Genomic DNA, 24,534 nt, shown 5'->3' on the forward strand with positions numbered 1-24,534 from the left:
AATCTAGCATTACTAGTCTTCATGTCTGCTTTCTGTGAAGACAAAGATGCTGCTTGTGCAAATTTGACAAAATTACTCTTGTTATATGAAGTAATAGGAGTGCCGTAAAAAGACTAAATCTGCAAAAGAATAAGAAAATAAATGTTTTTGCTGTTCCCTGAGGGGCCAGGCTGTCAATCAACTGGCTTCAGTTAAGGGAATTAAAGGGATAAAAATAAATACATGACATTATATAGAAACTTTATTTTAAAAATGTACAGGCAAAGAAGAGTAAAATATATTTAAAAATACATTTGTATGTTTTTTAAAGGATATATAAATGAATATATACAGATGTAAGCAGATAAATACATGATATGCTTATTATTTTTATTATTTTTAATATGCCTATTTATTACTTTTTATATTTCCATATTTATTGCCTTATTCTCTTACAGATTTATTCTTTGTCATGGTAGTCCTATGACTCCATAATGTTTGACCACTAACTAAAAAAATGAGATAACTGCTGAAATGATTGAGGTGGTTGTGGGTGATATTTCGTGTCTGACATGAAGATGCTCTAAGTGGATTGTCATATTAGTGGTGCTAAATGAAAACCATCTGGAAGTAATTTGCAGTGCCCTCTTGAATAGAGTCAGTTGGCTGATACCAAAGAGGATGTAATGAAATCAAGTTACCAGTCTTACTGACATGTTTGCAGTTAACCAGTGAGTTTGACATCCACTTCATGTATTGTATAGGCAGAGGACTTGTTGAGCTGTTCATGTATTTTTCAGTGTTTGATTGTTGTATTTACTGATCATAATTTATGTGTTTTTTCTCTTCATCATTTGTTTAATATCTCCTTTGCAGAAAGTGTACAAAGCCAACTATGAGAAATCCAGGGGTTTCAGCATCAACTACTGTGACACGCCCAAGTTTCAGATGGATTCCGTACTTAAACAGTTCTCTGATGTAAGAATGAGACTTTATTTTATTATAAACCTATTATGTTATTGTTTTTATTTCTAGATAAATACATCAATTTTGATTTATTTCAGGCACATTACAAAGATAAGTATGACAATGAGGTGAAGGGCCACTACATTGGCAGCTATGAAGACCTCTATATGCTTCACTGCCAGAAAGCCGAGGAAATGAAGAGTGAGGTAAATAATGCATTTCCCTTTCCATTTTTCTAAATTAAGTCACTAGTCTAAGAATTTATGACATACTTAATTATATCTTTTCTCACAATTTTCATATTTTGTCATGCAGCAAGCATATAAAGCTGAGTATGAAGACATAAAAACAAGGTGTTTCTTCCCTCAAACAATTACGCCCGAATATGAAGCTTCGAAGAAGCTCCAAGACTGTAGTGATGTGAGTACTATTACCCTACAAAATACTTCTTTGTGTTAAAATAGATTCACATTTCTCTTGTTTTGGTATATTTATGTACTGTATGTCACAAAATGTTTTTATCTTATGGTTTGCAGAAAACTTACCGGCAACATCCAGACAAAGTGAAATTTACTCAAGTGGTGGATTCGCCAGTTATGGTTCAAGCCGCCATCAACGCCAAGCAGCTAAGTGACGTATGTATGACTGCACTGACCACCTCCTCTTAGTACTGATACAAAATATGTTAGAATCTCACTAACTTACAATGCATCAGCACTCATCTGAATTATTTCCCACTGTATGTATGTTCTAATAAATCATATAAGTGATTCATAAGGTTCTTGTGAACATAATGGTTTTTTTTAATATTGTCCAATTGTTGACTGAAATTGCAACAATCACCAGCTAATGCTCTAGATCAAATTCTCCTAGATATGCAGATCACCTTAAAATGTGCCCAATCATCCACATAGCGCAGCTGTCTTTCTGTGGGCACCATGGAAACTGGAGAGCCATGTCTCTGTAGTATAAATAGCAACAAGCATTCAGTTGGCCCAGAATAAACCCTGTGATCAGAGAGGGGCTGGTGAGGCAGGGAAAGGAACAGTCAATATGTCGCAGATAAAGTCCAGCTAATACAACACTGCCCTCCAGTGACACAAAATCAAATAACACTTTACTTAAACTTCTGTCTTATCTTGATATTACTACATGTTCAATGAACAGTACCCTACAAATACAGAAAAAAAAACATATTTTTTAAATAAAACATTATTTAATCATTTTGTTCTCTTTGCAGTTGAACTACAAGGCAAAGTATGAGGAAACAAAGACCAAGTCTAGTCTGCCCCCAGACTATCCCTTCTTCATCCAGTCCAGAGTTAACGCTTTTAACCTCAGTGATGTAAGTAACTGCTTATTTGTAAATACTGTGCACTTAATTTCAAGCAGTCACCAAAATTTGATTGCTATCAGCTTTAATTGTATATTTTTAATTTGCTGAACGACGTGTTTCTCTCTTTGCAGAACTGTTATAAGTATGATTGGGAGAAATCCAAAGCAAAAAAGTTTGAGGTTAAGGGTGATGCTATCTCGATCCTTGCTGCCCGTGCTCACACAAACATCGCCAGTGATGTAAGTATCCTACACAATTAAGTGGCATGATTTTATCTATCACGCACATTTTTATTAATCTAGTAACTGATTAACTTTTGCTCCTCTTTACAGGTTAAATATAAGAAGGAGTATGAGAAGAACAAGGGTCAGATGGTTGGAGCCCTGAGCATTAATGACGATCCAAAGATCCTGCACTCTGTTCACGTGGCTAAAATCCAGAGTGATGTAAGTCTTCAGCTTTCTATAGGACAAAATTCCTTACATTTCACTTCATATTAATTCACCAGAGCTGAGAGAAGAGAGCACTCTTGAACAATCTCTTACTGGTATTTCCACAGCGTGAATATAAAAAGGATTATGAAAAGATAAAGACAAAGTACCACACGCCACTGGATATGATGTCAGTCACGTTGGCCAAGAAGTCCCAGGGGATTGCTAGCATGGCCGGGTACAGGAGCATCAGCACCAACTTCTACCTTCCCTACGACAGTGTGCTGCTGGACTTGGCCAAGAAAGCCAACATTATCCAGAGTGATGTAAGCACAGAAAGACTTTATAACATTTTATTGCATACAGTTTGGCTTTATTTTGTCTTTAATAAAACTTATACTTGAATGGTAGTGGTAGTGGATTCACCACCATTCACCAGTGATACCTTTTAAATTAGTTTTTTTTGTATGTTATAGAATGAGTACAAGTCTGACTACAACAGCTATACCAAAGGTACACCATGGATCAGCTTTGGCTCCATGGATATGGAAAAGAATAAGAAAGCTGCTGAGATCCTCAGTGAGGTATGTGCGCAACAGCCTTGCTTCAGTTTTTCTCTACACACTTTACACTTTTTTACAAACATACATAACTGTTAGCTGGCCAGATATGTCACATAATGTGTTAATTTACTTGTATCCTACAGAGGAAATACAGACAACACCCAGACACAATCCCCTTCACAGCTATTGACGATCACCCCGTCATGATGCAGGCCAAAGTCAACCAGCTTCAGAGGAGTGATGTAAGTCTCTCGTCATAGTCAGTCATAATTAATTCTGCAGAAAAAGTCCTTCTGGGCTTTTTTCTCCTAAGAGCACCTTTGAAAAGATTGTTTATCCTTACTTCAATATAAGTACAACGCATGTGACGTTTGTCTTTATTGCTCTCTCTCTCTCTACAGCTGTTCTACAAGAGAGGTCTGGAGGAGGTCCATCAGAAGTACTCTCTGCCTCCTGATGTCCCTGAGTTCCTCCAGGCCAAGTGCAACGCCTACAACATCAGCGATGTAAGCCATAAAAATACTGAGGATTTTCTTACAGCACACTTTTTAAGCAGTAATTGTGTGTACATTTAAATTAATTTGCTCCCAAATATGATGGTATATATGTACAAATATATAAATTGAGTATGCACAGACATGTAGGTGCAAAAGTGTGTGTGTATATGAATATTTAGTGGATCCATGACAAACTTATTCATTGTTCATTTCTTCTGTTACTTATATCTCTCATCTGTCATTTCAGAAATACTACAAACTTGCCTGGCAGGAGCGGATTGCTAAAGGTCATGATATAAAGCCTGATGCTATCCCTGTTGTCGCTGCCAAAGCTGCCAGACATGCTGCCAGTGACGTAAGTTTCCTGTGAGCCTGAGACAACTCCTCAGAGTACTTCTTGTTGCATCATATGATCATTAATTCTTTAAATCACATTTTTCAAACTCAAGGCCTGTGGGCCAAATCTGGCCTGCAAGACCTTGCAAAGGATAATTTGCACAGTGAGTTCTATACTGTGTGTGGAACAAAGGTGGCGCTTGCCTGTAGGCTACCCAAAATGAAACATAATTGTTGTTCTTTTTTTTTTGTTAAATTACTGTGTATATTTCATTGTTTAAAATAAACTGTAGTTGTACTGTTGAATATTTGCTTGCCATTATTTTTCCTAGACTTCTACTTTCAGAGCTAGTTAGTGATTATGAAGTTTTAACTAAAACCAATAATAATCAAATGTAGAGGCAGTTATGTAACAATCATAATGCTCTTGTGGTCCAGAATGAAATTGAGTGTGACACCCCTGAAATTATAAATAATTAGAGATGCTGTATGCTCTTTAACCTCTAGGTCCAGTATAAAAAGGCGTATTTGAAGGCTAGAGGCCACCACGTTGGCTTCCGCAGCCTCCAGGACGATCCTCTGCTGGTTCACTACATGGAGGTGGCTAAGATGCAGAGTGACAAGAACTACAAGAAGGACTACCACAAGGTCAAGCTGAAGTATCACTCCCCAGTAGACATGATAAGTCTGGCTCATGCTAAACATGCCTCAGCAGTGCAGACGTTCGCTGGCTACAAGCAGCACCACCATAATTACTGTCTTCTGCCTGACTCAATGAGTCTGGACCTTGCTCGCACCATGAACTACAACTCCAGTGATGTAAGTTTAATTTTCCTCTCACATACATTTGTATCATAATGTACTTCATTTCTTGATTAACAATGGTGTTTCCACAGGTTTGATACTTTGCATTTCTCACCCTCCTCTTTTACTTTCCAGTATAACTATAAACAAGATTATGAGACCTCAGTCAAGGGAATTGGCTGGGTTCCCATTGGTTCCCTGGAGGTGGAAAAAGCCAAGGCAGCTGGAGCAGCTCTGGATGAGAAGAAATACCGTCAGCACCCTGACACCCTCAAATTCACCAGCACCCTTGACTCCATGAGCATGGAGCTGGCCAAGACCAATGCCAAGATCATGAATGCGGTGAGGAGAAGGAAACAGAATAACTTCTTGACTTGCTCTTATATAAATCTCATGATTTTAGTCGTTGAATTCCTTTTTCAGAATAGACATTAATCAGTCTCTTCCTTGTCATTGCGCAGAAAGATTATAAGGCCAGTGGAGAGAAGTTTATGCACACTTACCATCTCCCTGCTGATACCCCTGAACTGATGCAAGCCAGATACAATGCTGTCAACATCAGCCAGGTTAGTCGTGGATTCTTGTCTACTATTTTCCAGCCTTTGTGCACATGAAAAATGTATACAGGAATTAAATTGTTACTATATTTGTAAAATAACACCAATGATCATTTTATTTAGAATTATTACACCTACGAACACCGTCAAGATCTGCTCAAAGGACATCAAGTGAAGGAAGATGCCATTCCCATTCTTGCAGCAAAGTCTTCCAGAGACATCGCCAGTAATGTGAGTTGTGAATATGCTTATACTACTATTCAAATGTTAGTGAATTCAATAATGTTATTTATTGCACCTGTTTTTCCATTTTAACAGTACAAGTATAAGCTGGCCTATGAGAAGGCCAGAGGCCACCATGTTGGCTTCCGTAGCCTCCAGGACGATCCTCTGCTGGTTCACTACATGGAGGTGGCTAAGATGCAAAGCGACAAGAACTACAAGAAGGACTACCACAAGGCCAAGCTGAAGTATCACTCCCCAGTAGACATGATGAGTGTGGTCCATGCCAAGCATGCCTCTACTGTTCAGACCATGGCTGGATACAAGCAGATCCCTCACAACTACTTCCTTCTGCCTGATAACATGCACCTGCAGCTGTGTCGCAGCATGATGGACATTCAGAGTGATGTATGTTTTCACTTTTCACCTATATATATTACCATGGTGTAATGTTAACATGTAACCCCATGTATAAATAAGCTGATCATATACACAGTAGGAAAGCAATATGCACAGTGATGACTGACTCATTTACAAATATTGAGATAAGGATGTGTTTTTCTCTGTATACCCACAGAATGTCTACAAGTCAGACTACAACAACTACTCTAAGGGCACAGGGTGGGTCCCAATTGGCTCTCTGGATGTTGAGAAGGCCAGGGCTGCCAAAGTTGCGCTGGATGAAAGAGGCTACCGCCAGCATCCCAGTACTCTCAAATTCACGAGCAAGACAGACTCCATGAACATGGCTCTGGCTCTGACCAACTCCAAGCAGATGGACAATGTAAGAATGTCTTCTCTTTGTAGAAAATGCAATGCCTTTTCATCTTTTAAAATGTGTTGAAATATTGATGCATGTTGGACCAAAACTTCTCCTACAATAACCATACAAGAATTCACAGGTTTACTGTTCTCTTTCCTTCCCTCTAGACTGCATACAAGGCTTCTGGCGAGAAGTTCGTGCACACCTATCATCTGCCAGCTGACAGCCCCGAGTTCCTTCAGGCTAAATTCAATGCCCAGACACTTAGCGAGGTTAGCGCACGTTGTATTTATTAGGAATCAAAGTTATGCTGTTTTATCATCCAAATATGGTAGTCAAAGGAATATGATTTGCCTGAAATGCCAATGTATATCAGCATCATATGTTCATAAAGCATTGTCCTAACACTTTGTTGTTTATTCACAGAGTCACTACAAGCACAAGTGGCTGGAAGATATTGCCAAGGGATATGACATGAAGCCTGATGCTATTCCTATCCTGCATGCCAAGCAGGGTAGACATATTGCCAGCAATGTATGTAAATCATAAAACTATAAAAACACAGATTGTATTCAACATTTTCTTCCATGTAAGCCAGACTGTCACTATCATCTACACGTAACATACTCCTTTACCTTTTTCTTTCAGGTCCAATACAAGAAAGACTATGAGAAGGCCAGAGGCCACCATGTTGGTTTCCGCAGCCTCCAGGACGATCCTCTGCTGGTTCACTACATGGAGGTGGCCAGAATGCAGAGCGACAAGAACTACAAGAAGGACTACCACAAGGCCAAGCTGAAGTATCACTCCCCAGTAGACATGATGAGTGTGGTCCATGCCAAGCATGCCTCTACTGTTCAGACCATGGCTGGATACAGGAAGATCCCTCACAACTACTTCCTTCTGCCTGACAACATGCACCTGCAGCTGTGTCGCACCATGAATACCCAATCAAGTGACGTGAGTAGCAGTGACTGTTTAATCAGTGACTTAATACCTTTCTGACTAGGTTGCACCATCAAAGATTAATGTAATCTACAGCAAGATTAGCTTTAATCAGTTTAGCAGAACTAGGTTCAAAATGAATACATCCAGACTTAAAATTAAGCAGAGCTCTGCTGCGCAATTGAAAACTGATCTTGTTAAATAAATCCAAGTTTAGTGATTTAAACTGAAATTAAAAAATAGATTTAAATGGAGTTTCTTGCTCAGCCAAATTTAGGTAGAGACATAAAAATAAATTTGAACGCTCTTGGGAACGAGGAAGTATAAAAGAGAGGGGGATATTTACCTTAGTTAGCCTAGTTAGCTTATTCATGACGGCTTGACAGAGGAGCTTGATTTCTTATTTGAGAAAAGTTATTATTCGATCACACTTTATATTGGAATTTTAAGTTTAAAGTTTTTGTTACAACAGAATTAAAATTCATCTAGGTTTCGGGTAAAACTAAACTGAAGTTTAAAGAGAGGCTTAAATTAAATCTCTCCTCATTTTAAGATAGTTAAAATGTTTAGTGCAACATAATTTAAAGTTAAATCCTGATTTAATTGGACTTAAAAATTCATCCTTGTTGGTGCAACCCAGCCTTAGTATCAATGCCATGTTTAAAATGCACGTACATTGAATCTACATTGTGTGCTTAATTTACACATCTGTGCAAAGTTTAAGGAAATAATTGTCATTGCTCTTAGCTTCAGAACTAATATGTATCATAACCTCATTGCCTCATTTGTATTTTTTTTCAGTGTGATTACAAATCTGAATGGAACAACTATGTCAGAGGCGTTGGATGGGTTCCTATTGGCTCACTTGCAGTTGAGACTGCTAAAGTTGGCAATGACATTCAGAGTGACCACAAGTATCGCACTCATCCATCCAACTTCAAGTTCAGCAAGCTGATGGACTCCATGGACTTGACTCTGGCTACTGCCAACAACCAGATCATGAACAAGGTGCAGCATATTTTCATGTACTTTGAAGTACAATGCTACAAAGATGTAGTTAATAATCATGCCCACCATCATTTATTTGTTTTTCTGATGTCTTTGTTTACAGAAAGCATACACTGCAGCTTGGGACAAGGACAAACTGACAGTCCACATCATGCCAGATTCTCCTGATATTGTCCTGGCCAAGGCTAATGCCCTCAACATGAGCAATGTAAGGCATTGAATTACATTACATTATCTATATTTATTTTCTGTTTGCTTTAATTAATTCTTATTATATTTCATTTCATGTTATTCACATGAATTTATGTTTTCACAGAAACTTTACAAAGCAGGTGTTGTGGAGATGGCCAATAAGGGCCACAACCTCAAAGCAGACGCCATCCCAATTCAGGCAGCCAAGTCCGGTACCACTATTGCCAGTAATGTAAGTAAGAAATACATTTCTGGACTATATCATGATGTTTATCTACTGTAACCCACCATACATGGTAAACAGGTGTTTATTTACTGTTACAGTACAAGTACAAGTTGGCATATGAGAAAGCCAGAGGCCACCACGTTGGTTTCCGCAGCCTCCAGGACGATCCTCTGCTGGTTCACTACATGGAGGTGGCTAAGATGCAGAGTGACAAGAACTACAAGAAGGACTACCACAAGGCCAAGCTGAAGTATCACTCCCCAGTAGACATGATGAGTGTGGTCCATGCCAAGCATGCCTCTACTGTTCAGACCATGGCTGGATACAGACAGATCCAGCACAGTTATGCTCTCCTCCCTGATGCCATGAACCTAGTGCTTGCTCGCACCATGAACGCCCAGTCTAGTGATGTGAGTTTGAAATTTTAAAATTACTGCTGTGCTCTGACTGCAATAATTACAGCCATTTATAGACAGACACAATTAATAATTGTAGTGTGATCCCTTGATTCATGAGGCCTTACATTTCTTTTTAGTGGGAGTACAAGTCTGAATGGAACAACTATGTCAGAGGCGTTGGATGGGTCCCTATTGGCTCACTTGCAGTTGAGACTGCTAAAGTTGGCAGTGACATTCAGAGTGACCACAAGTATCGCACTCATCCATCCAACTTCAAGTTCAGCAAGCTGATGGACTCCATGGACTTGACTCTGGCCACTGCCAACAACCAGATCATGAACAAGGTGCAGCATATTTTCATGTCCTTTGAAGAAATGCTACAAAGATGTAGTTAATAATCATGCCCACCATCATTTATTTGTTTTTCTTATGTCTTTGTTTACAGAAAGCATATACTGCAGCTTGGGACAAGGACAAACTGACAGTCCACATCATGCCAGATTCTCCTGATATTGTCCTGGCCAAGGCTAATTCCCTCAACATGAGCAATGTAAGGGGAATCCAGGAAACTGATAAATCAACTAGTTGTAATAGTTAACACTGTATATGGTTAATAGTGGTCAGTTTGTGAATGTAAACACTGTTTAATTTCACTGTTGTCTTATGCTAATGCTTTTTATAGAAACTTTACAAAGCCGGTGTTGTGGAGATGGCCAAGAAGGGCCATAACCTCAAAGCTGATGCCATCCCAATTCTGGCTGCTAAGTCTGGTACTACCATTGCCAGTAATGTAAGTTCTTACAGGTTGTGTGAAACCAGTACTCAAAATACAGCTGCTGAAATTCATATTTCTAGAACAGGACAGACTCTGTGAATGACAAAGTGTGTGTTTGCTGTCACAGTACAAGTATAAGCTGGCCTATGAGAAGGCCAGAGGCCACCATGTTGGCTTCCGTAGCCTCCAGGACGATCCTCTGCTGGTTCACTACATGGAGGTGGCTAAGATGCAGAGTGACAAGAACTACAAGAAGGACTACCACAAGGCCAAGCTGAAGTATCACTCCCCAGTGGACATGATGAGTGTGGTCCATGCCAAGCATGCCTCTGCTGCTCAAACTATGGCTGGATACAAGCAGATAATCTCCCACTACACTGTCCTGCCTGACGCCATGAACCTGGAGCTTGCTCGTAACATGCAGTTCATCGCCAGTGATGTATGTAGAGAGTCTGACTTAATCATCTTAAAATTATTGTTGGATTATAACTAAAATCCATACATACTTTTGCCATTAGCTAGGACGATTGCTAGTTGTGCTGTTTTATGAAGACTTACCGTTTCTGTTGTTCTCCTTCAGAACCAGTACAAGAATGAGTATCACAACTACATCAGAGGAATAGGATGGGTTCCTATTGGATCATTGGATGTTGAGAAAGCGAAAACAGCTGGCAATATCTTGAGCGAGAGCCGATACCGTCAACATCCTAGCAACTTCAAATTCACTAAGGACATGCACTCCATGGATCTGACATTGGCCACTGCCAATAATCAGATTATGGATAAGGTACTGGAGAAGACTTCCTGTAAAAATAACACAAATATCTCTTCTCTAAACTTTATTGCTACGATATCAAACCAACAACTACATTTTGTGTTTAGAAATCCTACAACCAAGCCTGGGAGAATGACAAGACTACGATCCACATCATGCCTGATGCAATGGGCATTGTTCTTGCCAGAGACAACAAGAAGAACTACAGTGAGGTAGGCCTACAGTGTGATACCTTAATTTTCCTACACAATTTCTGCACAGATCTGTCAAGATTTGTAATGAAAAGAAAAGTATTGTGCCCCATGCTAACCACAACATGTACAGTATTTAATGAATACTCTCTCTCTCTCTCTTCAGAAACTGTACAAATTGGACAATGAGCTAGCCAAGAAGAAGGGCCATCATCTTCGCGGTGATGCCATTGCTGTCCAGGCTGCCAAAGCCTCCACTGCTATTGCTAGTGATGTAATTATCTATGTGGTTATTTCTATAATGTGCTCCCAACTGTATATAGTATTTCTTATGCTTTCCCCCTCACCAAAGTTTGGTTATGAAAGCTCTCACTCTTGCTTTTTTAGTACAAGTACAAGACAGGATACCGCAAACAGGTCGGTCACCACATCGGTGCCCTCAGCATCCAGGACGACCCTCTGCTCATGCTGGCTCTGAACTCAGCCAAGATTGCCAGTGATGCCCTGTACAAGAAGGACTTCAACAAGTCCAAGACCAAGTTCCACCTTCCAGTGGACATGATGGCCTTTGAACTTGCCAAGAAGAACCAGATTCAGGTCAACCATGCCAACTACATCACCCGTCTCCACAACTGGACTTGCCTGCCAGACTCCAATGATGTTGTCCAGGCCAGACATGCATATGACCTGCAGAGTGATGTGAGTGTGAACCCTAAATTTATATTATGGAAAGTTTTCATGTTCATGAATGCATAATTTGAAAGTTTTGGAGCATCTTTCACCATAATTAGCTTTTAACTCTTAACTCATAATTAACTACACTGTGGAAAATGTTTATGTTGATGAATGTATAATTTGAAAGTTTTGGAATAAGTCTAACCATAATAACTCCTTTTTGTTTTGCCCAGGCTGTTTACAAGGAGGATCTGAAGAACTTGCAGGGTGTTGGATGGGTGCCGATAGGTTCACTGGATGTTGAGAAGGTGAAGAAAGCTGGTGAGATCCTGAGTGAGCATAAGTACCGTCAGCACCCAAGCAACTACAAATTCACAAGCACCACAGAGGACATGCCCCTGGTGCTGGCCAAGGCCAACGCTCATATTATGAACAAGGTATTTATTTATTGATATTCCAAAATATTTACATTTTCCTGTGGTCAGTACATTTGAGTAAATGTAATACATGACAGACAAGCATGTAAGTCATTCAAATGTATTTTTCACCCCACATATCTCCCAAATGGTTCCATTGTGTTAAAAGAAAGTGCCACAAATACTCTGGCTCTGCGAATAGTAAAATCCCATCATCTGCATGAAAAATAGTATAGTTCACTTTTTTGTTTTGTGTGTAGCATGAAGGCACTGCAGTTTGCATTTCATTGTAAAGGCCTCTGCTGGTGAAAGATAAATAAATTAACCTTGGACTTTGAACCTTGAATTGATGTTAAAACCTTAAATATTTGTTTGCTTCTTGCACATAAAGTGAAAGGTTTAGCAATCAGTGCAAACAATACTGATAAAGAATGGCCTCTCAGTCTGAGGATGACCCTTTTATGATAACTGACAGCTTGGGTCTTTATTATAGAGTATGGAACGGATCTGTTCAATATAATTTGGACCCAAATTTAACGTGTACAAAACTGAGAAAAGGTTTCAGCCGACTTTGTCTAAGACCTTCTCTGCTTGACTAGATTCAGCAAGATAAATCACATTCAGGGGTTATCTAATGTTATCAGCCAAGTATTTTGCTAAGATTAGTGCTGATTTAAATATGCATGCCAACGAAAATCTTCTTCTTCTTTTATTTTTTATGAAAACTAAACAAAAAAATATTTTACAGAGTGCTTACACTCAAGCCTGGGACAAAGACAAGACTACCATCCATATCATGCCTGATGCCATGGATATTCTACTGGCCAAAGCAAACAAAGTTAACTACAGTGTGGTGAGTACTCGTTGTCTATATAATTCATAATACACCACTATTTTTCAGAAGATGAAGGTTGAGTGTTTTTTGTATGTTTTTCCTTTACACAGAAAAAGTACAAGCAGGCAAATGAAGATGCCAAGAAGAAGGGATACGACCTGCGTAATGATGCCATTTCCATTATTGCAGCAAAGGCTTCCAGGGATATTGCCAGCGATGTAAGATAACTTAATTTCCAATTTTTTTTTTTTTGATTATTTTTTGGGCTTTTTTGCCTTTAATCATAATGACAGCTGAAGACATGACAGGAAAGGGGGCAGAGAGAGAGGGGATGACACGCAGCAAATGGGCCGCAGGCGGGAGTTATACCAGCAGCCGCTGCAGAGGACTAACAGCCTCAGTACAAGAGACGCATGTCCTACAAACTGAGGGGCGCCCCTGAATTTCCAATCTTAACAGTTAGCACAAATAATATTTAATCTAAAAATGTGAAAAGCATGTAGGAAGTTTTACCATCATTTTATTGTTTTAGCAGTACATCTTGGTCAAATTATTGCATAATATATTTGGGTTTTTTTGTATTCTAGTATACTATTTCATGCTAATATTTCACATAAGTAAAAACAAATTGATTCATGTATACTGAAACTGCTATTCAGCAAAGTCCAAAAACAATATTGCTACTGATATAATTGATTTACAATAATATTATAATCAGTTGCTTTGTTCCTCATTTGCAGTACAAGTACAAGACAGGATACCGTAAGCAGGTCGGTCACCACATCGGTGCCCGCAGCATCCAGGACGACCCTCTGCTCATGCTGGCTCTGAACTCAGCCAAGATTGCCAGTGATGCCCTGTACAAGAAGGACTTCAACAAGTCCAAGACCAAGTTCCACCTTCCAGTGGACATGATGGCCTTTGAACTGGCCAAGAAGAACCAGATTCAGGTCAACCATGCCAACTACATCACCCGTCTCCACAACTGGACTTGCCTGCCAGACTCCAATGATGTTGTCCAGGCCAGACATGCATATGACCTGCAGAGTGATGTGAGTGTGAACCCTAGAATTTACACTGTAGAATTTTTTTTATGTCGATGAATGTATAATTTGAAAGTTTTGGAATAAGTCTAACCATAATAACTCCTTTTTGTTTTGCCCAGGCTGTATACAAGGAGGATCTGAAGAACTTGCAGGGTGTTGGATGGGTGCCGATAGGTTCACTGGATGTTGAGAAGGTGAAGAAAGCTGGTGAGATCCTGAGTGAGAAAAAGTACCGTCAGCACCCAAGCAACTACAAATTCAAAAGCACCACAGAAGACATGCCCCTGGTGCTGGCCAAGGCCAATGCTCATATTATGAACAAGGTATGAAATCATCAATCCTCGATGTGCTGTTAGGTTTAAAGAATGCATAATAAATCCATTGAACTACTTATGCTGATATGATTTGGAAATTCTCCTCTCATAAAAATGCATACTTTAAATTTCATAATATGAATGAGCTTTCATATTGTTGCTTTCTGTGATTGCAGAGTGCCTATATTGAAGCCTGGGAGAATGAGAAGACAAAGATCCATGTCATGCCAGATGCTATGGATGTTCTTCTAGCCAAAGCAAACAATGTCAACTACAGCTTGGTAAGGAAAGAATTAAACACATAAGGGTAATGCGGCTCTCATACATGCATTACATTAAATTTGGGCCTTACTGCTATATAAATGAAGATACGTTTATTAACACATATATATCTATTTATTACTCAGTCCTACTTATAATGTAAAATACTTGTACTAATGTCTGTTGGGCGCTTGTGTTTGGTTACAGAAAAAGTACAAACAAGCAAATGAGGATGCCAAGAAGAAGGGTTACGATTTGCGCAATGATGCCATTTCCATCATCGCAGCCAGGGCTTCCAGGGACATTGCCAGTGATGTAAGCTACTGAATTTTACCAATGAAAATGAACAGTTCCCATACATTTATTACTGTACATGTAACCAGAAAACCTTTTCATTTTTCTTCTAGTACAAGTACAAGACAGGATACCGTAAGCAGGTCGGTCACCACATCGGTGCCCGCAGCATCCAGGACGACCCTCTGCTCATGCTGGCTCTGAACTCAGCCAAGATTGCCAGTGATGCCCTGTACAAGAAGGACTTCAACAAGTCCAAGACCAGGTTCCACCTTCCAGTGGACATGCTCAGTCTTGAGCTGGCCAAAAAATGCCAGATTCAGGTCAATCATGCCAATTACATCACCCGCCTGCACCAGTGGACTTGCCTGCCAGACTCCAATGATGTTGTCCAGGCCAGACATGCATATGACCTGCAGAGTGATGTGAGTATAGATCCTTGAATGTATATTTTGAAAGTTTTGGAACAACTTTCAGAATAATGACCTCTTTTTGTTTTGCCCAGGCTGTATACAAGGAGGATCAGAGGATGTTGCAGGGTGTTGGATGGGTGCCGATAGGTTCATTGGATGTTGAGAAGGTGAAGAAAGCTGGTGAGATCCTGAGTGAGCAAAAGTACCGTCAGCACCCAAGCAACTACAAATTCAAAAGCACCACAGAAGACATGCCCCTGGTGCTGGCCAAGGCCAACGCTCATATTATGAACAAGGTATGAAATCATCAATGAATCTGTTGAACTACTTATATTGATATGATAAGAAAATTCTCCCCATACCAATGCATACTCAGAATATGAATAAGCTATCATATTGTTGTTTTCTATGACTGCAGAGTGCCTATATTGAAGCCTGGGAGAAAGAAAAAACAAAGATCCATGTCATGCCAGATGCTATGGATGTTGTTCTTGCCAAAGCAAACAATGTCAACTACAGCTTGGTAAGTGAAATATTAAGTAGTTATGGTGGTCCTGAAACTCTTATTCATGGATTAATTTCAATTGTAAATTCATGTTCTTAACATCTCTGGGATGATTTTGTTTGTTTACAGAAAAAGTACAAACAGGCACATGAAGATGCCAAGAAGAAGGGTTACGATTTGCGCAATGATGCCATTTCCATCATCGCAGCCAGGGCTTCCAGAGACATTGCCAGTGATGTAAGTCTTTCATTTTAATAATTTAATTTAAACGTGAAAAGTGACAAATACATTTAATTCTATATTTTTTTATATTATACATGCAATATGCATTTTACTATTAGTAGCTAATTATAGCTTGCCAAAAGAGTGTAGTATTATTTCTATTTGCTATATTTTATGATGTATAGTATTCTGAGCTAAATTAATGTTATCTCCAAATCACTACATTTCTCCTTGTGTAACTTCTATCTCATACTATATTATACTGCACTATATTAGACAATATCATCTTTTAATAATATGTGTGTGTATATAACATATACACTGTTTCTTGCATTATGCACCACATTGTATCTCAGCATTAATGCAAACAACTCCCAATATAATTACGGAATAATATTATATTCTGATGCACAATACATATACATACAAAGTACTCTTGCATATACTATGTTTTGCTGACTTTGCTCCTAATAGTCACTTTGCTTGAGAAGGTATTGCAGTATTAGTTCAAGTACAATTCTAGCTTTGGGCACTGCTGTGGCCTGCAATTTTGCATATTTAATCTGATCTAATCTTCTTCTACTGTATGCATTCTGTCCATGTGTTCCTGTAACACCCAAATTTCCCCTCATCAATACATCATCAATAAAGTATTTGTCTTATCTTATTTTGTTTTAGCCACTGAACAAAATGTGTGTGTAACCGTCAACAAACAATAATATCATTAACTTTTTGTTCCAGTACAAGTACAAGACAGGATACCGTAAGCAGGTCGGTCACCACATCGGTGCCCTCAGCGTCCAGGACGACCCTCTGCTCATGCTGGCTCTGAACTCAGCCAAGATTGCCAGTGATGCCCTGTACAAGAAGGACTTCAACAAGTCCAAGACCAAGTTCCACCTTCCAGTGGACATGATGGCCTTTGAACTTGCCAAGAAGAACCAGATTCAGGTCAACCATGCCAACTACATCACCCGTCTCCACAACTGGACTTGCCTGCCAGACTCCAATGATGTTGTCCAGGCCAGACATGCATATGACCTGCAGAGTGATGTGAGTTTTGCTACTTTGTTTCTCTTGGTCTTTTATTTTGTGTTCATGCACCCAAGTATGACAGAAATTGACTTTTATGTTCCTGCCCTTCGTAGGCTGTCTACAAAGCTGACCTGAAGTGGCTCCAGGGTCTGGGCTGGGTCCCCATTGGCTCACTTGATGTGGAGAAAGCCAAGAAGGCTGCAGAAATCTTGACTGATAGGAAGTATCGCCAGCACCCCAGCACTGTTCCCTTCACCAGCCCCACAGATGCCATGAACATCGTACTGGCAAAGAGTAACGCTTTGACAATGAACAAGGTAGAATTCGTCCTTTTTTGTAAAATACAAATTTATTTTGGTGTGAAAGGGAATAACGTACTTAATGAATATCTTAATTCACAACTTCTCTTTAATCAATACCATCAGTTAACACTGGGATTATTTGTTGTCTGTTCCAGCGTCTTTACACTGAGGCATGGGAAAAGGACAAGACCATCATACACATCCAACCTGATACTCCTGAGATTATCCTCTCTCAGCAGAATGCTATCAACATGAGCAAGGTTGGTAAAATTCTTGCTGCACGTGCCTTATCTGGTATGTAGCCTTGGCTATCTCTATGGCAACAAGACTGTTTCTTGTGACACTCTCTTAATGTTTAATGTTTGTTTTCATAGAACATGGAAACCTGCTCAGTAGTGTTGACTTATCAACCACCTTAAGCCTCATTCAGGTTACTCTGTATTGAATTAGCAGCCAGATTAGAAGCTTGCAGTGGATTCCTGTTATGTGATCCCTTGAGCAAAATCCATTTGAAAACCTCATCAGCCTGAAGCTTCCCAGAATGAAGTGGCACAATTAGACATTTAAACAAAATTTGAGTTTAAACAAGAAACGGCACAACACAGAAATAACTGAAATAACTGAAAAAGATTAGATAACAATAATAACACAAATATAAGGCACAGAAATAAAGCTGAATAGACATCAAACAAGTATGTTAATTAATTGTATGAAATTAAAGTATTATTTCCATTTCCATATGTGTGTGAGTTTAGGGTAACCAGCCACCAGTAGCCATGTTTGACGTCTTTAACTCAGAAAGGTGCTTACATAACTTTTTCCGATCTGTAGGTAAATTATAAAGAAAATATGACCAAACATTCATAATCATCTCATCTTTTCCCTTTAAGACAACCTGCAACCTTCATCTGTCTGTGCAGGAGGGTAACACTTGGCAGGAAGTCTTTGATGGAATTGTGCAAGATGTTTCTCAAGAAGTTGGAATGTGATGAAATTCCCTGGAGTAAAGGCCTAAGAGGAAAACACCAGGGTCTTTTTTTAGTTTTTGTTTTAAATATCCGACCAATTACCTAGGAAAGAAATGTCCAGAATCTGAAAAATAGTTTTAACTCCCAGAAGCAAAGGAAATATGCCCCCATATCAGAATGGCACTTAATGCATTAAGGAGAGAATGGAGAATTTACTCTGTGCAAAGTAACAGGGGTGATAGGATACCTATATTTGTTACACCAGTTAACAGAAATATTTATATGTCTTGCTTTTCAGAAACTTTACAGACAAGGATATGAGGCCACCATCAAGAAAGGCTATTTCCTGCCTGGGGATGCAATCTCCGTCAAAGCTGCTAAGGCCTCCAGAGATATCATCAGCGATGTGAGTGACTCATGCTATACCTGTTTGTATGATTGTCACACTGGTATTAAACATCATGTGAGAAATGTTCTAGCTGTAACATAAAACATTTTCTGCTGATATCATCAGTACAAGTACAAGACAGGATACCGTAAGCAGGTTGGTCATCACATTGGAGCCCTCAGCGTCAACGACGACCCCCTGATCATGCTGGCTCTGAACTCAGCCAAGATTGCCAGTGATGCCCTGTACAAGAAGGACTTCAACAAGTCCAAGACCAGGTTCCACCTTCCAGTGGACATGCTCAGTCTTGAGCTGGCCAAAAAATGCCAGATTCAGGTCAACCATGCCAACTACATCACTCGCCTGCACCAGTGGACCTGTCTGCCAGACTCCAATGATGTTGTCCAGGCCAGGAAAGCCTACGATCTTCAGAGCGATGTGAGCTCTTCTGTGACACATTCAACATATCTCACCATATCATGCCATGTTGACTGTGCTTATACATTTTGATGCTATATACGTACGTTTTTTTCCCCACAGGCTGTATACAAGGCTGACATGGATGAGGTCATAGGTGTAGGATGGGTCCCCATCGGTTCACTTGATGTGTTGAAGGCCAAGAATGCTTCAAACATCCTCAGCGACCGTCTCTACAAGCAGAAACCAGACACACTGAAATATACCACTGACATGATGTCCATACCCATGGTCTTGGCCAAAACAAATGCTGATATCATGAACAAGGTAAAGAATAGCATATCCCTCCTTTACAATTTCTGCACATTCATTCAACCTTTTCTAGGAGATTACAATTTGTGTTTTTTCCCCTTTCTGTCTCTGACCACAGAGAGATTACATTGCTGCTTGGGAGGCTGACAAGGTTAAGATTCATGTAAACCCAGACACACCTGAAGTTTTGCTTTCTAAGGCCAACGCTTACAACGTCAGCAGGGTATGTTTCATCTGTTCTGACTTAAACTGGTATTGTCCATCCATGTCAGAGAATGTTAGTGTTTTAGGCATCATGAAATTCATTTTATATGTATATTTTTTTTTTCAGAAACTATACAGGGAAGGTGTTGAGGAGATGTTTAGGAAGGGCTATGACCTTAAGCCTGATGCTGTCTCTGTTGTTGCTGCAAAACGTGGAAGAGAAATCATCAGTGACGTACGTAACATATAAATGAGTGCTTTTCTCTCTGATATTAGCTTGTGCTTGTTTGTACAATATTCTCACACCACTCTTTCTCTTACACAGTACAAGTACAAGACAGGATACCGTAAGCAGGTCGGTCACCACATTGGAGCCCTCAGCGTCAACGACGACCCCCTGATCATGCTGGCTCTGAACTCAGCCAAGATTGCCAGTGATGCCCTGTACAAGAAGGACTTCAACAAGTCCAAGACCAAGTTCCACCTTCCAGTGGACATGCTGAATCTTGAACTGGCCAAGAAATGCCAGATTCAGGTCAACGATTTCAACTACAGAACTCATCTGCACAACTGGACTTGCCTGCCAGACTCCAATGATGTGGTCCAGGCCAGAAAGGCTTACGACCTGCAGAGTGATGTGAGTAAAGAAAATTTGTTGTTTCTTGAACACTGCAAGGATATTTTATCAAAACTCCACGTGACTCCCTTTTTCCTTCCCCCCTGTGACTTGTAGGCTGTATACAAGGCTGACATGGAATGGATCAAGGGAACTGGTTGGGTGCCAATTGGTTCACTTGATGTGGAGAAAGCCAAGAAAGCAGCAGAGATCCTGAGTGAGAGGAAGTACCGTCAACATCCTAGCAACTTCAAATTCACAGCCCAGACAACTGACATACCATATGCCCTTGCTCAGGCTAATGCCCAGACCATGGACAAGGTAGAGATAGCACATCTTACTTAATGTTATTTTACTATAGGCCTATGTAATCAGTGGAAACCACTTACGACATCTGTCTTCATTACACTGTACTTCATGTCCATGAGTTGCCTTGGACTCAAAGTGACCACTATAAGCAGATCTATCTAATTGATATTTGTATGTAAATGACATGAATACAAGGAGTTTCCAACGCTTTTACTGTACAAATTCACTATACTGTGAATAGGCCTCATTCAAATGCACTGCAATGCCTTATAGTACTGTATATAAAACGTAGTTTACTGCAGTTTCGCTGTGGCATTGTGTTGGCTTGATCCTGTTCATCACAAACTTAGAGGATACTGCATTTTCCGTTAAGAGAGCCTTTTTCCCGTCATAATTTTCATGTGCATGCATCAAACGAACAGTATCATAGAAATAAAAAAATAGAATTACTATTGTTTTGAATTTGTTTTCCATTTATTATCATGTATGAAAAGGCCCAAAATGAACATTGTAAGTGAACTAATTGATTACAAAAGCAAATTATTTTAACAGCATTTGTGTGGGAATGTCTATGCTTTTTGATTATGACCCCAAGATCACTATAGGTGGTTTCCACTATATAGGTATATACGTGTGTGTGTGTGTTTTTTTTCCCCCAGTGTTATAGCAAAACATTGGCAAAATGTTTTAACAATTCTGTTTATGTTTATATATATTTATGTTCTATGACTCTCTTAATTGTGTCAATCTGCTCTTTACAGAAAGCATATATTGCTGCCTGGGAGAAGGATAAGACCAACATTCATGTCATGCCTGACACCCCAGAGATCATCCTAGCCCAGCAGAATAAACTCAACACCAGTCTGGTAATGCAATGCTTCTCGTAATCTGTTAATCTGTTAAGTGTGCTAATGTTCAAAGAATAAATGACATTGTTATGTAGTTGTAGTTGAACTTTCAGTCACATACAGTGTGAGAGAAATTCTTCAATAGATACTCTATATTTTACCATGATATATATCAGACACCCTAACAGCATTGTTCTTGTTTCTCCAGAAATATTACCGTGAAGGCTTTGTGGAGGCCATAAACAAAGGCTACTTCCTTCCCAAAGATGCTATTTCTGTTCTAGCAGCCAAGGCCTCCCGAGACATCGCCAGTGATGTAAGTCTGCACAACTCTTTTAAACATATTTATATTCCCTTCATTTGCAATGATTTGTATTGAAACTGATGAAAATATTTCTATCTCATATTTCCAGTACAAATACAAGGCTGGTTTCCGCAAGCAGTGCGGCCATCACATTGGTGCCCTCAGCGTTAATGACGACCCACTGATTTTGTTGGCCGCTCATGTAGCCAAGATCTCCAGTGACAATATCTATAAGAAAGACTTTAACAAGACCAAGACCAAGTACCACCTGCCAGTAGACATGCTGACAATTGAGCTGGCCAAGAAATGCCAGATCCAAGTGAATGACTTCAACTACAGAACTCATTTACACCAGTGGACCTGCCTGCCAGACTCCAATGATGTGGTTCAAGCAAGAAAGGTCTACGACTTACAGAGTGACGTAAGTTCATGTAAAGTTTATGTGCCATGTTTGGAGTTTATTGTTAGTTCTCATCCAACCTTTCTTGTCACACCAAAAACATCATAAAAACTATAATGGAAATATCATTAAATTATGTTTTTATTATGTTTTAATTATGTTTTGATGACCATACAAACACATTCCTGGGATTTGTTGTAGTCTATATGTTTGTTTCATAAATAGTTTGATCACTCCCAACATTTTAAACCTAGAGCTAATAGAATTCCCTTCATCCCTTCATGAGACATCAAGCGGTCAGATGACATGTACAATAATATCTAATAATAAAAGTAAATTTGTCTCTTAGGCTGTATACAAAGCTGATCTGGAGTGGCTGAGAGGATGCGGCTGGTCACCTCACGACTCTGTGGACGTCCTCAAAGTTAGACATGCCCAGAATGTTCTCAATGAAAGGCTCTACCGCCAACCTCCCAGCACTGTGAAGTTCACCAGTGTTGTTGACCTCCCGGCCATCGTCTTGTCTAAGCAAAATGCTGACAACCTCAGTGATGTGAGTAATAGCATTTCTCAGCATGCTTAAGGCCTTCTATATTGATTTTGAAGTTAACACTAAATATCTTATACAAATATCTGCATTAGTGAGGATGTCAGAATAAAGAAGTTAATGTTTTTGTTTTTTTCTCTCTGACAGAGGAAATATAGGGAAGTCTGGGACAAAGAGAAGCTCACTATTCACCTGCCACCTAACACCCCCACCTTTGAACTGTCCAAGGCCAATGCTATCAACATCAGCAATGTAAGTTTGTATTAGTACAAGCACTGTACCAGTTCTGCCTATGTTAAAATGTGTAAAACATTACATAAATATCTTAAATGTAAATAAATATTTGTTGAAATGTATTACTTTATCAGTATATGTAGGGCTGCAAATAATGGTTATTTTCCTTGTCGACTATTCTGTTGATTATTTCCACAATTAATCGATTCATTGTTTTGTCTATAAATTGTTTGAAAATAGTGAAAATCGTTGATCAAAACATTTTGATGTCTAAATGTGTAAATGCTCAAAACCTAAGATGATGTCTTCAAATGTCTTGTTTTGGCTACAAGCAAAAGATTTATATTTTTACTGTTGTAGAGGAGTAAAAAGGAAATATTCACATTTAGGATTTCTTTTCTTAAAAAAAGAAAAAAACAATACTCCAATTAATCAACTATCAGAATAGGTTAATAAAATAACTGATTAATAATCAATTACTTAATTAATCATTGTTGCTCTAGATTTTGATGTGCCAACACTATGTCTTACTGTCTTTTATATCATTCTTCATGCTCTGTGCAGAAACTGTACACAAAGGCATGGGACGACCAGAAGGCCAAAGGCTACCACATTAAGGAGGACGCTATTTCTGTGCTGAAGGCTAAAGCTTCCAGAGATATCGTCAGTGATGTAAGAAAAAATATGGATAAGGTTTAAATACAGCAGCCTCATAAGTGCAATACTCTCTGACGTTTCATTAACAATTTATCTCTTCTCTTATAGTACAAGTACCATGATGGATACCGTAAGCAGGTTGGCCACCATATTGGTGCTCGCTGCGTCCAGGACGACCCACTGATCATGCTGGCTATGAACTCAGCCAAGATTGCCAGTGATGTCCTGTACAAGAAGGACTTCAACAAGTCCAAGACAAAATTCAACCTGCCAGTCGACATGCTGACGCTTGAGCTGGCCAAGAAATGCCAGATCCAAGTCAATGACTTCAACTATAGAACGTATTTGCATCAGTGGACTTGTTTGCCAGACTCCAACGATGTGGTCCAGGCCAGAAAGGCCTATGATCTGCAGAGTGATGTAGGTTTATGGTAGTGTTCATTGACAGTAATCATGCACACATACTAATATAATAATGATCCTATATTTCTTAGTTCTTTAGATGATATATACTATTATTTTATCCAAAAAGAGTCATTGTGATTATTGTCTATATACATTTTGAATGTCATGGAAGCACGCTAACAAAATCTGCCTGTTTTGTTTCCTCAGGCTGTGTACAAAGCTGATTTAGAGTGGTTGCGTGGATGTGGATGGATGCCACATGAGTCTGTGGATGTTATAAAGGTGAAGAATGCACAGAAGGTCTTGGCTGAAGTAAGTACAATTCATTATAGGAAATTGTAAAATCATGGACATATATACATTTGTGAAATATTTCAAAATATCTTATAATAGTTATATATAATATAATATAATTATTAAATAATTACGTAATTTATTTAAGTCATAAAAATGCATGTGAGTTTGGAAAATTAGCTGAATTATGGTTCTTATTCCACATATCTTTCTTGCTATTTCACAGAGAGGCTATCGTGTCAAGTTGGATGAACAGAAATTCACTGTTCCAACTGACAGAGTTGACTTGGTCTGTGCCAAGAATGCTGCTGATGTCCTCAACGAGGTGACGATGACACTCCAGATGCTG

At 39.3% G+C, this 24,534-nt stretch overlaps 1 protein-coding gene across 1 annotated transcript in view; it reads left to right on the top strand.

The window, feature by feature from the left end:
- neb (nebulin) overlaps nt 1-24,534 on the top strand; it is a 73,895-nt gene that overhangs the window by 11,227 nt on the left and 38,134 nt on the right. The window contains exons 14-76 of the mRNA XM_084724886.1: nt 856-957; nt 1,044-1,151; nt 1,261-1,365; nt 1,482-1,580; nt 2,186-2,290; nt 2,413-2,520; nt 2,614-2,727; nt 2,841-3,038; nt 3,189-3,296; nt 3,419-3,517; nt 3,677-3,781; nt 4,020-4,127; nt 4,616-4,927; nt 5,048-5,254; nt 5,374-5,478; nt 5,593-5,700; nt 5,788-6,099; nt 6,269-6,475; nt 6,622-6,726; nt 6,881-6,988; nt 7,103-7,414; nt 8,201-8,407; nt 8,511-8,615; nt 8,724-8,831; nt 8,924-9,235; nt 9,361-9,567; nt 9,669-9,773; nt 9,906-10,013; nt 10,126-10,437; nt 10,579-10,785; nt 10,881-10,985; nt 11,131-11,238; nt 11,352-11,663; nt 11,873-12,076; nt 12,804-12,908; nt 13,001-13,108; nt 13,631-13,942; nt 14,056-14,259; nt 14,427-14,531; nt 14,719-14,826; nt 14,919-15,230; nt 15,311-15,514; nt 15,637-15,741; nt 15,853-15,960; nt 16,687-16,998; nt 17,094-17,297; nt 17,438-17,542; nt 18,549-18,656; nt 18,765-19,076; nt 19,179-19,382; nt 19,486-19,590; nt 19,699-19,806; nt 19,897-20,208; nt 20,305-20,508; nt 21,258-21,362; nt 21,553-21,660; nt 21,758-22,069; nt 22,398-22,601; nt 22,743-22,847; nt 23,394-23,501; nt 23,595-23,906; nt 24,099-24,203; nt 24,412-24,510. Coding sequence (XP_084581012.1) covers nt 856-957; nt 1,044-1,151; nt 1,261-1,365; nt 1,482-1,580; nt 2,186-2,290; nt 2,413-2,520; nt 2,614-2,727; nt 2,841-3,038; nt 3,189-3,296; nt 3,419-3,517; nt 3,677-3,781; nt 4,020-4,127; nt 4,616-4,927; nt 5,048-5,254; nt 5,374-5,478; nt 5,593-5,700; nt 5,788-6,099; nt 6,269-6,475; nt 6,622-6,726; nt 6,881-6,988; nt 7,103-7,414; nt 8,201-8,407; nt 8,511-8,615; nt 8,724-8,831; nt 8,924-9,235; nt 9,361-9,567; nt 9,669-9,773; nt 9,906-10,013; nt 10,126-10,437; nt 10,579-10,785; nt 10,881-10,985; nt 11,131-11,238; nt 11,352-11,663; nt 11,873-12,076; nt 12,804-12,908; nt 13,001-13,108; nt 13,631-13,942; nt 14,056-14,259; nt 14,427-14,531; nt 14,719-14,826; nt 14,919-15,230; nt 15,311-15,514; nt 15,637-15,741; nt 15,853-15,960; nt 16,687-16,998; nt 17,094-17,297; nt 17,438-17,542; nt 18,549-18,656; nt 18,765-19,076; nt 19,179-19,382; nt 19,486-19,590; nt 19,699-19,806; nt 19,897-20,208; nt 20,305-20,508; nt 21,258-21,362; nt 21,553-21,660; nt 21,758-22,069; nt 22,398-22,601; nt 22,743-22,847; nt 23,394-23,501; nt 23,595-23,906; nt 24,099-24,203; nt 24,412-24,510 — 10,638 coding nt within the window. The remainder of the gene's footprint in view (nt 1-855; nt 958-1,043; nt 1,152-1,260; nt 1,366-1,481; nt 1,581-2,185; nt 2,291-2,412; nt 2,521-2,613; nt 2,728-2,840; nt 3,039-3,188; nt 3,297-3,418; nt 3,518-3,676; nt 3,782-4,019; nt 4,128-4,615; nt 4,928-5,047; nt 5,255-5,373; nt 5,479-5,592; nt 5,701-5,787; nt 6,100-6,268; nt 6,476-6,621; nt 6,727-6,880; nt 6,989-7,102; nt 7,415-8,200; nt 8,408-8,510; nt 8,616-8,723; nt 8,832-8,923; nt 9,236-9,360; nt 9,568-9,668; nt 9,774-9,905; nt 10,014-10,125; nt 10,438-10,578; nt 10,786-10,880; nt 10,986-11,130; nt 11,239-11,351; nt 11,664-11,872; nt 12,077-12,803; nt 12,909-13,000; nt 13,109-13,630; nt 13,943-14,055; nt 14,260-14,426; nt 14,532-14,718; nt 14,827-14,918; nt 15,231-15,310; nt 15,515-15,636; nt 15,742-15,852; nt 15,961-16,686; nt 16,999-17,093; nt 17,298-17,437; nt 17,543-18,548; nt 18,657-18,764; nt 19,077-19,178; nt 19,383-19,485; nt 19,591-19,698; nt 19,807-19,896; nt 20,209-20,304; nt 20,509-21,257; nt 21,363-21,552; nt 21,661-21,757; nt 22,070-22,397; nt 22,602-22,742; nt 22,848-23,393; nt 23,502-23,594; nt 23,907-24,098; nt 24,204-24,411; nt 24,511-24,534) is intronic.

The sequence above is a fragment of the Lutjanus erythropterus genome, chromosome 8, assembly GCF_056507025.1.
Source record: "Lutjanus erythropterus isolate fLutEry1 chromosome 8, fLutEry1.hap2, whole genome shotgun sequence".
NCBI lineage: Eukaryota > Metazoa > Chordata > Actinopteri > Lutjaniformes > Lutjanidae > Lutjanus > Lutjanus erythropterus.